General features: G+C 36.9%; 1 protein-coding gene across 4 annotated transcripts in view; it reads left to right on the top strand.

The window, feature by feature from the left end:
* The first annotated feature begins 654 nt into the window (after positions 1 to 654).
* fbxo41 (F-box protein 41) overlaps positions 655 to 16,577 on the top strand; it is a 49,978-nt gene continuing 34,055 nt past the window's right edge. The window contains exons 1-3 of one of the 4 annotated variants that reach the window (XM_058786963.1): positions 718 to 782; positions 8,838 to 9,537; positions 10,091 to 11,078. In XM_058786963.1, the coding sequence (XP_058642946.1) occupies positions 10,360 to 11,078 (719 nt within the window). In that variant the 5' untranslated portion in view covers positions 718 to 782; positions 8,838 to 9,537; positions 10,091 to 10,359. The other 3 variants (XM_058786953.1, XM_058786980.1, XM_058786973.1) reach the window with 3 other exon arrangements.

Genomic DNA, 16,577 nt, shown 5'->3' on the forward strand with positions numbered 1-16,577 from the left:
TCTAGTGTAATATCAATAGAAAAGCCGATATTTAAATTCGTCTTTATAATATAACATTTGATATTTTCTTCGCACAGTATAAATAGGTCTTTATACAAATGTGACCCTGGACCACAAAACCAGTCATACGGGTTTAATTGTGACAATTGCCAACAATACATTGTATTTAAATTTACTACAGTAAATATATCAAAACTAATTTTCCAAAGGACTTAATTTGGATAACTTTAAAGACGATTTTCTCAATATTTAGAATTTTGTATTTTTTTTTTGCACCCTCAGATTCCAGATTTTCAAATAGTTGTATTTCAGCCAAATATTGTCCGATCCTAACAACAACAAAACTTATTTATTCCGCTTTCAGATGATGTCGGCTATAAATCTCAATTTCAAAAAAAAAAAAAAAAAGTTTGAAATCCCCTGATCTGTATGACTATATGACTGAATGTAACAAACATAAAATGTAGTCTACACTGCGTGGCGTACCTTCTTTGATGTCAAAACCATCCGCAATAAATGCTTTTTATCTTCAGTACACTGCTAAAAAAGCTGAATCACAGTCACCTTACTTAAAACCCCGACTCCAAGCAGGACAAGTAGGGCATGCATTCTGCGCGTTGCGGTGAGCGTCACACACACCCCTCTCTTTTTTTTTTATTTCCCTGCGCCGCGCGACGCGTGTTGGTTCGCGCTCGTCTTCTGCTGCAGAGAGTGGCGCTCGTGACGTCATCCTGCTGGAGAGGCTGCTGGGCACGGGCGGAAAATGGGCACAGATCTGCGAGGTGAGAGGCACACTTTCTGACACATGTAACATGTTTTGGATGGTGACAATGGGAACAGCGTATTTCTAGTCATCGGGTTTGCTGATGTTAGCAAGCGGCGGTCATGTGAGGGGCTCGAGGAGACGGATTTGTATCGCGACTCGCCTACGTTATTGGAGAAAAATGGTGAAAATCTGTTGAACCGTGGTTGCGCCGTCGGGCACGATTTTGCAGCGAGGTAACATACCTCCAAATATATGCCCGTGACCGATATGCTTGAATCGCGTTTGGCATTATTATTATGTGTCTCATGAAATGTGGCATCTCCATGGTTCGTATTAAAAGCGGCAGAGCCGCATGCGGTATCATTTCTCACATCCACGGACCCAAGAGAGTGAGAGCATGAGCTCCATTTCTGATTATTTAGTGCCTCCACCCTTATCTTACATGACATGTTTGCCCACGACCGCATCAGCTGTCAATGAGACGGAGCGCAATCCTGATTATTTAGGGAGAGATCCCCTGTCAAATGATAGGTCTTGTCTCAAAACCTAGTGTGCTGCCTTACTAGACAGCATTTTAGCTGCCTACGTAAACATGGCCATGATGTCGCCGGCCTTTTTCTTGTCTGGATGTTTCCAGTTACAGTAGCCTATAACAACAAATTATTATTTTTTTTTTTTTTTGCTATTTTACACGTTTGTGTTGATAGCTGGCATAAAAGGCATTTTCCCCAAACACACTAAGCTGCTGACAGGTTATTATGGATAGTTACATTTTATGGTTTAAGATTGTTTTAAGTACACTGGAAAAAAAAGTTAAATCAAAGTTGGTCTAAAATTATGACTGAATATTGATTGATACAGGCTAGTTGTTTTCACAAACGAACAGATCAGTTTTTGTAAATGTCAAATAACCAATATCTAGATATGATTTTATATGTTATTTTATAACAATATCTACACTAATAATAAACTATTTGCTACACTGAAAACTTGCGTTTTGCATAATTTGATATCTATAATTATAATAATAATAATAATATTGTTTGTTGATCTAGAATGGTCACAAATTTATTTATCTCCTTGTTTTGGACAATCTAACTTATATGCTAAATGCAGTTCTCACTTGGCAATGCATGGTTACAAAATGTTTTTTATTTTTTATTTTTTTATTATTTTTTTAAACTTGAAGAAATGGTGATCTTGGTAGACCCAACATTATACAACCAATAACCAAGAAAATTGTGAATATTGTTAAAATATTGGTCAAAGCAATTCGCTGTACTTATTTCAACCAATTTAAAAGAAAACCGATGAAGAGCCATTGTAGATGTAATTTCCCTTATTTTTGTAAAGAAGCCCAGGCTTGTCAATGCTGCCTGTCAGCACTGCATGATGATAATAAGACTTAATGACAATAGACAATGAGGCATAGTGTTATTTACTGCTTCAGACATTGGTGGTCCCCTGTGTCTGATCTGCTATTGATCTCAAGCATGCTTGGGACTGGTTTGTTTACCTCTTGTGTGGGGTCTGGTTTTCTCAGATTTCATGAGTTCTGTTTGGGAAATGTGTGACAAGTTGCTTTCTAAAATTAAGAAAGAATATTTGCATTATAAAACCTGTACATGATATGCGAGCCTATTACATTATGTAATGGGTAGTGTTTTGACAAGGGTTCAGGGAGCCTTTTGGTAGTAATTGTTGACCTCAAAAATGCATTTAAGGGTTAATTCACCCAAAAATGAAAATTCTGTCATTAATTACTCACCCTCATGTTGGTCCAAACCCATAAGACATTCGTTCATCTTCGGAACACAAATTAAGATATTTTTGAGGAAATCCGAGAGCTCTCTGACCTTCCATGTTCAAAGCCCAGGAAGGTAGTAAGGACATCATTAAAATAATAACTGTAATTTTATGAAGCTACAAGAATACTTTTTGTGTGCAAAGAAAACAAAAATAACAACTTTATTCAACAATTTCTTCTCTTCAGTGTGAGTCTTTGATGCGGAGTCACACATTTATCAGTAGGCCCTATGCAAAGTTTGAAACCATTATTGTAGTGCGATGATTGTTTGACAGGTGAGTAGATCAAATGTCCAGGTTGTCTGGGATGCTTGAACTTTTACACTACAAATGCCACGTGGTCACAAGTTTTTTTACTGTTTAGATCACAGATCATTTTAGACCTCAATTTAATATATTTAGCATAGCGGTCTGTGATCAGATCATTCAAACTGGAAATTAGCAATCATGGTTATAAAAGTACTGTATTTATGCCACTTTAGACAGCTGATTAGGAAGCATGACAGACCCAATTAAATCAATTTGGTTGGTGAAAAATTATGGAATAATTATTGTTTAGCAGAGCTGCACAAAGTGTAATTCGATAGAGTTCCTAGTTGTGTTTCACAAATCCATTTAAGGCTTAAAATCTACCAGCAGTGTAAATGTGTTTAAAGTACACAGAGTGACCACAGGCCATTGATGTTGATTAAACCCAAATATTAAAATGGAAAGCACACAGAGGCGAGATAATGCAGTAGTTATATTTGTTAATTGCATCTGTCAACACAATAAAAACGTTATTTTAGTATGTCTCCTTTCTAGCAACTGAACCACTGCAAACTGTGTACTAAGTGGATGCGAATATTTGCTAACCCTGTATGGAAAATAACATAATTGTGAAATCGATTGGCCTGCATCAGCTAGTATACAGAAAGGGAAGTGTGAGAGGGCCTTTAGTGTTTTATTGGGAAGTCTTCCCAGACTAGTGGCATGTGATGAGCTGTGGGTAATGAGGGATAATTGGCTCAGTGAAATCCCATGGATCAATAGGAGCCAGACGAGTCTTTCGCTAGTGGAGCTTCAACTTTTGAAATCAACCATCCTGAGCAGCCTTGGCCTTCACTGTCTTCGGTTTTGCTGAGGCAGCTATGAGGATTTTTTGCATGCTACATACAAGCATTAGCATTGTCCTTGTGATTCTGCTACTATGCCAGCTGTCTCTTCTGGTTGTGCTCCTTTATGTTATGTTCATACAGTGACTTGTACCTTCTTGCCTATGCTTGAAATGGCATTCACAACCCATTTTACTTCTGGGTTAATATCTCAGTTGGTCGAGTGGAGGTCAAAAGTTTGTTTTTGTTCCAAGAAGCTCAAGACAAGAATGTAAATGTCTATATAACTAAAATTAGTTGTGGGCCTTTACACAAAGGTGGTAAATGTGGTTAAACCAAGTTTTAAAAAAGTGGTTTTGCAATACAGATACATAGAAATAATCACTTTGGAAAATTAAAAAAAATGGTAGAGAAACTTTATAATTTTTGAAACTTCACATGGACTGACCCTTTTGTAATGCATTTCTGGGTGTAACAAGAAATTTAATGAGACAAACCCATAAGGCAGAACTTGGTTTTATCAATTGAAAATTGATTGGATTGATTAGAAACATAAGACAGCTTGGCGCAATTGGAAATCATTTCAAAGGCAGAACAAGTTCTTCAATCTTGATGAAGGAAGAAGACAATTTTTTATTTAAAAAAAAAAACTTAATAAGAATAATATGCACTGATGATGAATTGTACATGGTAAGACCATGAATATATAATATGAAATATGTATTATGCAAATTGGATTTTCAGGTACACATAATTTGTGCCCGGCCCCTAAATTTGCATACTGAGCTTACTTTAAAATTCCTTTCAAAGACCCCATGAAATGCTTGTCATGTTTTTATTATTATTATTTCTTATTTAAACTGGAAGTTTAGATGAGCAGGTAATGCTATAGATTTTTTCCATGTGTTCAGTTTTACAAAAAATAAGTACGTAAAAAAAACAAAAACATAGGCATAACAGTATGTTTATTGAATGTTAATATGCTTGTGGAATTGCGTAACAGTAGCATTACTAGAGTCTGAGTTATTTACTTGTTGTGACTCTTTTGTGATACAACACAATGGACTCTAAGAGCTGAGCTATTTTGGCTACTACTTTTAAATCACAGGGGCATTGTGTGAGCATGCTAGCACGTCCGGCTTTACTCACTGAGGAGAAACCACTACTTCTAAAGAATATGTGATTAGGAATCGATGTAGGATTTTCAGGGAGGTCACTCACTGGCTCAAGACTTGTGAAATGTGGCTTAAAAAAGTGAAATGCATGGAATAGGATTATACATTTAGGTAACAAGGATCAGTCAAAATCTTATTCTTGGCCTAATCATATAATAATTTGACTTCAGTTCATTTTCCTAGACTTAAAGTGTATATAAATAAATGTTACTGTGTTGACTCAATGGGTAAAATGACAGTATTCAGCTTGTACAAAACCTCTTTCTATTCCATGAATAGAATTCAAATGTCATCATGAAAATTATGTAATGCACTGATGTGGCAAGAAATACAGAGAACATTGCTCACCATGACCTGATGTAATAATGCACAGTGACGTAGACACATGTGATTTGCATATGTATGAATCTTTCAGTAAAATGTTAACACCGTGTCCGAACCAGGAACAATGCCATAAGAATTGTTTTTTTTTTCCCATTCATGTTTAAAGCTAAAGTGACATAATGACATCACAGCCAATCAGATCACTAAAAATAAGACATTATTATTTGTGTGGTTTTTCACACAAAACGTAATGTCCCTGATGTTTTAGATGCCATCTTTTTTATGGTTTGTTTTTTTCTTGCTTTCACAAATCCTGTTCGATTTGTCATGTAATATCTCATGTTCTAAAAAAAAATAACTTCATAAGCAGGAGGCCCAATGAGTTTTGGAATGGCTGTGGCTTTTCATTTTGTGTGATTTCAAATTTCTGCTATTTGTTTTTTTTTTCATTAATTATTTAAAATATATATGAACTGATAACAAAATCTATACTTTTTAATCTATACCAATATTATATTTTGTCTATAATGTTTTGTTCTATATTTTTGTTTGAAAATTAATTAAAAAAACCAAAAACGAAAAATGAAAATTCAGTAATTTTAAATACTACAAGTGAATTTAAACATCAAAATATAATATGCAGTATGAAGAAAATAAGATTTGTTAAAGATTACATTTAACAGTATTACTAAATTATTAGTATTTTTTTTTTTTTTAAGAATACCTTTAAAGCGATCGTTCACCCAAAAATTAAAATTGTCATTTACTCACCCTCAAGTTGTTCCAAACCTGTATAAGTTTCTTTCTTCTGTTGAACACAAAAGAAGGTATTTTGAAGAATGATGGTAACTAAACAGTTCCTGGTAGCCATTGACTTCCATAGTATGAAAAAAAAAATAATAATAAAAATACCATGGAAGTCAATGGCTACCAGGAACTGTTTAGTTACCATCATTCTTCAAAATACCTTCTTTTGCTGTTCAACAGAAGAAAGAAACTCATACAGGTTTGGAACAACTTGAAAGTGAATAAATGATGACAGAATTTTTATTTTTGGGTCAACTATTCCTTTAAGTGAGAATTAGATGACGGCGAAGGCAATCTAAATGTAAAAATATAGAATAAAAAATAAAATAAACAAAAATCAATCAATCAACCAATTCATATATCATTTGTTAATTCTTTCATTGATAATAGCATCTTCTCTTGGAGTTCCCTGCATCCACCCATCTCTACGAAAAGCAATCCACTGTCATTCACTCTCTTCTCAACATTCTTCCAACGTTCTTCCTGCATTCTTTAACTTATCCACCCCATCCTCCTCTCCTTGTTACCTCTCTGATGATTCATCATTACTGGCTGGCTTGTTTGTATCCATTTATTACTGTGCTTCTCATTCTAAGCTTGTATCCGTGGCAACAATAAACCTCCATCTTGGAAGCAGCAGTTTGTCTGCAAGACTCAAACGGCTCTCTGTCATCAAGGTCAGAGCTGATTGCAGGAACGTTGATCATGATGTAGCATCAAAGCGGCCACTCTTTCATAACCTCTGATGGCACCAGGCTGTTTCCTAGGCTTAAATGGCTGCTGTTAAAAGAACCCTTTAATGGTTTTAGTTATGTTTTTACTGCTAATGCTTGCTAAGAAGGCCTTAATCAAAAGTCTTTTGTTATCCCATTACAGATCTGAGACAAGAGAGTCTTCAAGCCCCATTAGTAATGAAAAGGTTTTCTCTGTCTCCTCAGCTATGGAGGACGGAGGTTATAGAGAGAGACAAACCCAGACAGAGATCATTTGTGGCACAATAGGGACAGACCAAGAATGATACCAAGTGCCTATAATGATGTGCACTCCTGACAGAATGACATATGAAGACATCCACATAATGAAACTGATTGCACAGATTCTCATGTGATTCTGCTTTTTAAATCATGTGTCACAATAGATGATATAATGACGATGCTCTTATCAGCAAGCACCCTCAGGGAAAAAGTCCGTGTTTTGTACCCAGTGGGAGAAAAACGCCACTACGGTCACCCATCATGATTTGATGAGCCAAGGACAGCAGATGTGGTCTAGGTTTTGACATGATTGTTTAAGCATGTTGTCAGATTTGTTTTCCTTCTTTCACTTTTTCTGCAATGAGAGATAGTCCAGCCAACCCAACTCAATGTCACTCTTTCTGAAATCACACTCCGTTTATTACCTCAGACTAAGTGCTTCTTGCACTGGTCACATACAGTAAATAGTAACAACGTAAACCAGCCTAAGGTGGTCTTACCTGGTTTAAGCAGATTTAGCATGCCTCCCAAACTGACTAGCTGTCAAGTCCAAAACCATCAAATCAGACAGTGATAGTCTTGAACAATGGCAGCCAGATTTGTGATTTATTGTGATTTGATGCTTAAGAAACATTTCTTTTTATTATCAATATTGAAAATACCTGTGCTGCTTAATATTTTTGTAACAATGTAAAAGGCTTTACCATCACTTTCTATCAATTAAATGCATCCTTGCTGATTAAATGTATTAATTTATTTAGAGCTTACTGATTTACTGATTTGATACTGAAACTTTAGAATGGTAGGGTGATGTATTTTCATGAATTATTGTTTAATATTCATCTTTTAAAATTGCTATTTTTTTGTTATATAACTTTTGTTACAAAATTATTATTTATTGTTTTACGTTGTATCACGAACAGGAACACAAACAGGAAATAAACTTCCAGAGCCAAGACTGCTAGAAAATTTAGCGATTTCTGTTCTACTCTATAATATTGCTCGTTAAATGCACTGTGCATGACCTACTATGGCAGATTATTTGATTCAGTATCTTGGATTAATTTTGGGGAATTGTGCTCATCTAATCCCCAGTTGAATGAATATGACTGGCTCTTTCAATGTAGTCTGAGCCTGAAATTCATTCCAGGATCAAGTGTGCAGGATAAATACTCATCATTTCGGTTTCATGCCCATTCTTATCTGCAGTGTTCGCAATACTGTGGAAATGAAAAGGGTGGGAATTGGAACTGTATAAAAGACTGGAGAACACTAATGTGGATTAATTACACTTTAAGACTTGTTTTATGTTGATGAAGTAACTCTTTGGAAATAGTTAGATTAACTATCAAGCCACGTGACCTACTACCAATAATTTCACACAATAGGCACCTCCTTTGCAGTGTTGTTAAGCTTCTAAGAGACTGTTCCTTGAACTATTGCCAAACATTACATTGAGTAATCGCCTTGTAGCATGGCATATTGAAAGATATACTTACTTGATAGAGGCCTGGACATAATATGTTAATTTCCATTAGTGCATAGAAATGCATATTCAGCAAAAACAGAGTCCATTCTCAGTTTCTTAGAGGCTGAAGCCTCTCAGAGAGATTAGTCGACTTAAAATCTTTGACTTCTCCACCCTTGCTTTAAATTGTCCTGTATTTGTTATACACCTGCATGCGCTGTTCATTTTACTATGCACTCAGCCAAGTGGAAATTATCCAAAAAAGAGTAGGGTTTGTTAGAATAGATAAAAGGAATGGTTTTCAGTTAGTGGATTTCAGGAACAGAGGTTTATATTTAACCCATGCTTTTATTCAGCATATTGCAATGCACAATTATGAATGTATGCCTCCAGTGAGCTGATATCAGCTTTTATGTTTTTCAGGTTGCAAGCAAAGCATGTCTACACATCCTGTGCTCACTGAGTTTGCTAAACATCTAAATCAGAAAGCTTTATTAGCTACAAGTTTATACATACAAGAAATGTGACATTTTTGTGACAGAAGATTCCAGTACTTGCAAAATCAAACACAGTATTGGTAGTCATATTAGTCAATAATTGTGACTTTTTAATGTTATCTGTATTGTTCCAATAAGTAAAATAGACCTGTATCTTTGAATTGAACAATTATAGCCAAATGATAATGGACATACATACATATTGCTAATATACCTTACAAACCTAACAATTTTAAAGTCTCAAATCCAAAGAGATATTCTTTCTAAAAGTTAAGACTCAACAACGCCTTCCTAAAACATCTCATTCAAACACGCCCCAACATATCTACATCACTGTGTTGGAATATTTGCATAACACCGCCCAAATGTTTACGCAAAGAAAGAAGGCGTAACTTTTATTCTTGCTGTAGTATTGTTGCCACCACTGCAGTGTCGGGGAGACACTGGGTGTTTCCAAATATGGTAAGGGGTGTAACATTTCCATCACACGCTTGAGGTATTCGGCCAATCACAACGCACTGGATAGCTGGCCAATTAGAGCATACCGCACTTTTTAGAACCATGAGCTTCGTAAAAATCGACATGTTTCATAGAGGCGAGGCAGCGAGGAGCAGCAATAATGCACGGTATGTGGAAAATAATGTGTTTTTTGAACCTTAAACCACGTAAACACATTGCATTACACCAAATACACAAAATAATGTTATTTTGGTAACACTTTACAATAAGGTTCATTAGTTAACTACATTAGTTAACATTAACTAATAATAAATTGCACTTATACAGGGTTTATTAATCTTTGTTAATTTTAATTTCAACATTTACTAATACATTATTAAAATCTTGTTAACATTAGTTAATGCACTGTGAACTAACATGAACTAACAATGAACATCTGTATTTTTATTAACTAACGTTAGCGAAGATTAGTAAATACAGTAACAAATGTATTGCTCATGGTTAGTTCATGTTAGTTAATACATTAACTAATGTTTAACTAATGAACCTTATTGTAAAGTGTTACCGTTATTTTTAGCATATGACCCCTTGAAAATATTTCAAGATCTTGAAAATGGTATTAAAAAGTGATAAATCCAAAGTGCTGATACCTGCAGATACCCTGAACTGCAAGCTTTAATATTTGTTCATTTTGTGTGTCTTTTGTGTGTTTTTTACTAGGACAAAAGTTTTGGACTGTGAGGAAAACTGATTAAGTGCCAGAAATAGACCTAGCAGCAGTCAAGACCTTATTGAAGAACTAAATCAAGAACTTGTGACTCAGAGGGAGCATGTGTGATGATCTCCGGTTCCTTTCTCAGCCTGCAGCAAACTCAGCGCGTCTGAGATGAGCGGTCCTCTGTGGTGCCCGGCCGCTGTCCCTGCCTGCTCTTGGCAGCGCTTGGTGGCGTGAGCAGATTGCTCCATCCTGGCATCCACGGGAGCGTGGAATGGCCTCTTTGGACCTGCCGTACCGTTGTCCTCGCTGTGGGGAACACAAGCGCTTTCGGAGTCTGTCGTCTCTACGCGCCCATCTGGAGTACAACCACACCTACGAGACCCTGTATGTGCTGTCCAAGTCCAACAGCGTATGCGATGCCGCTGCGCTGCTCCCCCTAGTGGCCGACGGAGCCCTCGCCGCCGAATCTCGTTTTCCTTATCGCGAACTGCCCTGCTCTGGAGAAGAGCTCGGGCTTGCACCTTCATCTACTGCTTGCTATCTGCCCAATGTGGAGTTTCCTCTGGGTGAGATCCTGGTGAAGACAGCCATGAGCTCAGGTGACGCCTTGTCCTCCACAGGGAACAACGCCGTGGCGGTGGCCGCTAACGTGGCCGCTAGTGCGGTGGAGGCAGCTTACGAGGAGGGCCTGGCTCGGTTGAAAGCTCGAGCGTTTGAGAGGCTCGAGCTAGACGAGAGGCTCGAGAAGTTGTCAGAGGAGGTGGAGCAGAAGATTGCGGCGCGTGTCGGACGTCTGCAGGCAGAGCTGGAGAGGAAAAGCTTGGAGCTGGAAAAGGCAAAGGTGGAGAGCGACAGGCTCAGTCAGGAGAAGCAAGACCTGGAGGACAAGGCCACTGAGCTTTCACGGCAAGTGGATGTGTCTGTGGAGATGCTGGCCAGCCTTAAGCAGGATCTGGTTAACAAGGAGCAGGAGCTCTCACACAAACAACAGTAAGTTACAAGTGTTCCGCCTTGTTTCATGATCAACCCCTAACAATGAAAAGTGGCTTTGATTGAAGAAATAATGGGAAATGTTCTTGACTGCTTGGAACTTGCTGTTTTTGCTCAAATGCTTGACTCACTCTAGGGCTCTCCAACAGAAGTTTCTTTGTTGGAGCAAGCAGGGCTTTCACAAAAGAAGAAATGCTAGATTCGTTTTCAAGAGCTCCAGGGGTTAGCCTCATTTAGACAAGGCAATTGAACAAGACAGTTAACAAACCAGCAACTGTAGCATCTCTGTAGTATGTTTCCAGTCAGATTTAATCTGCTCTATGGCAGGCTTTTCATGTTCATGGTTGTTACAGTTTAGTGTGCTTTATTGGCGTGACAAGCATTTATACGTTTGCATAGCTTAGCTGGATGCAGAACAAAGCAGAACAATAATGCAGCATGCACTACTGTTGTTCAGAAGTTTGGGGTTGATAAGATTTTTTTTAAGGCTTTTGAAAGATGTCATCTTGCATATGCTCAGCAAGGCTGCATTTATTTGATTAAAAATGCTGTAAAACATTACTGTAAACAGCACAATTTAAAATAACTGATTATTAATTTAAATATATTTTAAAAAGTAATTTATTCCTATTATAGCAAAGCTGAATTTTCAGTATCATTAATTCAATCTTTCAGAAATCATTCTTATATACTCAGTTAAGATTTCTTATGCAGAAAAAGTTGTCCCACTTAAGGCTTTTTATTTTTTTGGAAACTGATACTTTTTTTTCATAATTCATGGATAAATCAAAGGTTCGAATTTGGTCCAGAAATGAAAACCTGAAATGGTCCAGACGCCAAATTAAATGACAGCATATGGATTGTTTTAAAGGGTAGTCCATCCAAAAAATGAAAATTCTCCCTCATGGCATTCGAAAACACTCGTCTATGGAACACAAAGGAAAATATTTTGAGTAAAGTCAGTGTCATTGGTCACCAAAACTGTTTTGTTACCAACATTCTTCAAAATATCTTCTTTTGTGTTCTGCAGAAGAAAGTTGTCCGGGTTTGCGACGACATGAGGGTGAGTAAATAGTAGCAAAATTTTCATTCTTGGATCCCTTATTCCTTTAATGCTGTTTTCTGGAGACCTGTGCTCCTGTGATCTGGAGATGTTTTTACTACCTCTTATAAGCTGATGAACTACCCTACACCCTAAGGGCCATTGCCTCTAATTGCCTGTTCTTTTACCAGTCCGCTCTGCGGTTATAATGGCAATGGCACCAACTTCCTAGCTGTGTTTCTCTGAAGCAGCTTAGTCTCAAATACGTGTTCATGTTATCATGGCAAGATGTTTCTGTCATAATGGAGTAAGAACCCTAAAGGGAAAGTGAAAAATGGAGTCCATCAGATAGCTTGTATTTCAGTGGTTATTATGAGCTCATCTTTGATTGCTAAGCAGTGTGAAGGCATGAAATAATAATGTATTTTAGAAGGCTGCATATCACTAAGCCTTTTCAATTCCAATTTATGGTTACAAACTGTTTTAAATTTCATAAAGTCTTATTTCCTTTTTGACCAAAAGCCAGAAAATGACAGTTTTCAGATATCAGAGAGTATTAAAGTATAAAATTCATCGAGTGTAAATGGTATTTTAGTTGTCAAGAATGAATAGGGAAAAATAAAGTGGAAAAATACTCTAAAATGATACTTTCCTTGATATAAAGCCCCAGGTTAAAGCCATTCAAATAAAATATCACCTCTCCCAAAATGATTTTGTTTCATATACAGGATATAGAAGTCCAAAAGAGAGATGCAATTGAGCTTTTGGAGTGGTTTGAGTAGGGACTCGTATGCTGTGGGATATTCTCAGCAGGACTTTACTCCCACTGTGATTGATTTGTAGCTGCCTGTGGATTAGAGCTTTCTTGAGAAACCGGTCACGCACCGCTGGCAGGTAGAAAGCAAGAGGCCTCATTTCTTTTCTCCCTCTCTCACCTCTCTGCTTTTTGACCCTCACTACCCTTCCTCCATTCTCTCTTTTTTTTCTCCCTTTCACTGTCACCTCGATCTTGTTAGCATCTCATATCCCAGCTGATCTCTGTTTCTCCTTTGCAGACTCTGACTTCTTCTCTCACTTGCTGATTTTTTATTTTTATTTGCCTAACTGTATGTCCTCTGGAGCTTTCAAGCTAAACAGATCTTCAGACTATTCTGACTATCATTTCTAACCGAACAAATTTACAGACTTCAAGGCTTTTAAAAACATTTTCAAGTCTGACTTGATTTATTAGCAACAAAACTACCTTGTTGTGGCATAGCGATTTTTTTCATGCTTCGAATTAAACAAAGATCATCCTTGAATTCATTGCTTGCTCATTTGTGTCACAATGTCCTATTCAGCTGTTTGAAATGTGAATGGATAGATCCAATGTCCATGGCTGCCATTATTATGCAAACTTAGGTTTGCAGATCATGATTAATTCATCTGTCTTTAGAGTACCTCTGCGATGCCATAGTAACCATCTTGAAGAGGGCAGAAGTGTGAATGACAGATTGATATACTATATGTGTGTGTGTTTAGTATTCTGTTTATAAGAGGTAGGGCTGTGCAATTAATCGAATTCGATTATCATGCGCATCTCGTCAGTAAAGCCGGTTTCGTGATTAGTAGTAAGTCGCCATCACCTGCTTTCAGATGGATCGAGATTTAATACACAGAGCCATAGTTCACTGACAAGCTAGGCAATATCGCGTTCATAATAGCAGACGAATCGCCTTCGATTATGAATGCAATTTTGCCTAGCTTGTCAGTGAACTATGGCTCTGTGTATTAAATCCCGCTCCATCTGAAAGCAGTTGATGGCGATTTACTACTAATCACGAAACCGGCTTTACTGACGAGATGCGCATGATAATCGAATTTGATTAATTACACAGCCCTAATAAGAGGGCTCATATAATAACCTCTCAGCATTTGCATACAAATCTCTGCTAATGTTCTCTTTACATTGTCTCTGTCTTTCTCTGTGACCTATCCTGTCATACCGATGTTGAAATTTACAAGACAGGCACAGTTTGAGGACATGAGCTTGTTGGCATTGCCTTGAATAGTGATGCATTGAAAATTCAGAAAATTCACTGAAAATATTTGTTCTGAAATGGAAAACTCTTTTTTTTTTTTTCTCAAAATTCACTTTTTACATTCTACTTATATGAGTGACTGATACAGGTACACCTCTGTAGTGTGAACTAAAGCAATTTACTACTTCCAAGCATTCCAAGACCCCATTTTTGCCCTCCTCTAATTTCATCTCATTAACCACTCTTGTTTCTTCTGTTTCTTGCATCTAATTATCATTCATATTGTCTGGAGACTGTGTTGCTTACAGCGTTACATAATCATTTACTATTCTGAATACAGTGAGTTGCTGATTAGCCCTCTGCTGCTATTTTTATGTGCACTTGAAATAATTGTTACTGCATTAGTGCAGAGGAGTGTTAAATGTCAGATGTACGATTCCTATTTCTAGGCGACGTCTTTGTTTTTAGACTTTTCTAAATTGCACTTCATAAATTGCAGAGAATTTGCTTCAGCTGAAAATTCATTTTCATGCATTGAATTAGTGGTCTTAGTGGTGCTTAAAATGCAGATGTAGTTTTGCACATATGCACATCTGTATTCTGTACTTCATTTATTTCATTCTGTATTGCGTAACTAATATTTCAGAACATCTTGTATTAGTAATCTAACCTCATGTGAATGGAATATCATTCTTTCAATCAGAATGAAATGGCTTATTAAATTTAAGTAAAAATGTTCCTGGTGCACTGTTCATACATTCTTTGATGTAGCAGTAAAAAGCATTATTGTTTAAAGACATATCTGACAGCCAACCAATAGTTGTTCCCATGGTAACCAGTCTGGAAAACAGTCTGTAGTCACTGAAAGATCAAGGTTTCTTTTAAAAAAATAATTATATTATATTATATTATATTATATTAATTTTTATTTATTTATTTTTTTTAGAATTGTCTGAATACAAACTGAACTCAGTATGCTAACTGCAGCAGTGTCTTGCAAGGTTGAGTAGCATCATAATAGAGTCCAGTCTGCCAGAAACTAAATTGATTTTATTGCAGCATTTTATTGTTGGGTTCTAAAAGTAAAAATTTTCTCGATAGGGCAATTGATTTTGAACAATAACTTGGAAACCTTTAAAGACAGACCTGCTGTCAGCTATGAGGGTTTTAATCAATGTTATATGCTTTTTTTTGAAGCCATCAGCCAGCATTGCAAAAAAAAACACCAATAAGAGAATTCCGACAAGCACCGTCTTGAGGCTTTGTGTTGTTGTCTGTTTTTCAATTTTCAATTTTTTTTTTCTTTTTGGGCCCATTTGGATTTAGAAATAGTGATGCATGACATCAGATTTAACCAGACATACTTATTTGGTGCTTGATAAAAAATTAAAAAAAAAAAGACAAAAAAAATCACATTAAGATTTATGCCAGATGCATAAATGCTCAAAACTCTACCTGGTTAGACCCTACCTGATTATTCTGTTTTTCTGTCATATCTTAATGTAAACGTTATAAACATTTGTTCTAAGATAACAACTGCTACAAATGCATAACTGGATTTTTTTTGATTAGATACAACCAGCTGTCCATGTAAACAGCATTTGTATTTGATCAGGCATTACAAAAGGCTACTGCTTGTTGTCCAAGCACAACTGGTTTCTGGGGGGAATGTATCTTTTTGAACACCGGCAGCATCATATCTGAGGAGCAGATTTAATCCGTTGCTTTTAGATAAGGGATGTGTGGAAGTAAGCAGACACACAGGTTATCACACACTCTGTCAGTCTGCCTGTACACTGTGTTCTCTGCACTACATTCAGACTGAGTTCTGTCATACATTCCAGTTCAAACCTTAAGGCATGACCTCAAGTTGAGATATTAAATAGTTATTTGTTCTCGGTTATAAAGAGGTTGTCTGCTTGTGAATGTGTATCTTTGTGCTCATTAGAGAAGGTTAAGTTTATTAGGTGACACAAGCTAGAGTACTTTCAAACAACCGTACCTTGTTTGAATTCTCACAGTGTGAATCTGAAAGCCAGGGTGCTTCTCCCAGCGTGCTTTGCTTGTAGCATATTGGAATTTAGATATCAGCTTTTTGGGCTAGCGGTCTTATTTGTATTCATGTTCCCCTGTGAAGAAGCTTCAGTCAGCTCCAGGACTGTAAGCTACACTGGGAGAGTTTTGATTAGGGCAGACAGCGGGAGACACACTGTAATATGTCATGCTGCTTCAGCCACTTAATTGTCCATGCTTTCTTCTGCTGCTTAATTGTGTTCACTTTAAACCTATACATATTGACTGGGCCAATCGATTGGCCAGCATTAGAAGTTTTTGAATTTTTTGCTCTGCAACTGCATCCGCTTGGACAAGTGTTAAGCTGCCTTTCCACTATCTCCAACAAATGGCAAACATGAATCATTAATTTCCAGTGGAGAT

The sequence above is a fragment of the Onychostoma macrolepis genome, chromosome 01 (genome assembly GCF_012432095.1).
Source record: "Onychostoma macrolepis isolate SWU-2019 chromosome 01, ASM1243209v1, whole genome shotgun sequence".
Taxonomy (NCBI): domain Eukaryota; kingdom Metazoa; phylum Chordata; class Actinopteri; order Cypriniformes; family Cyprinidae; genus Onychostoma; species Onychostoma macrolepis.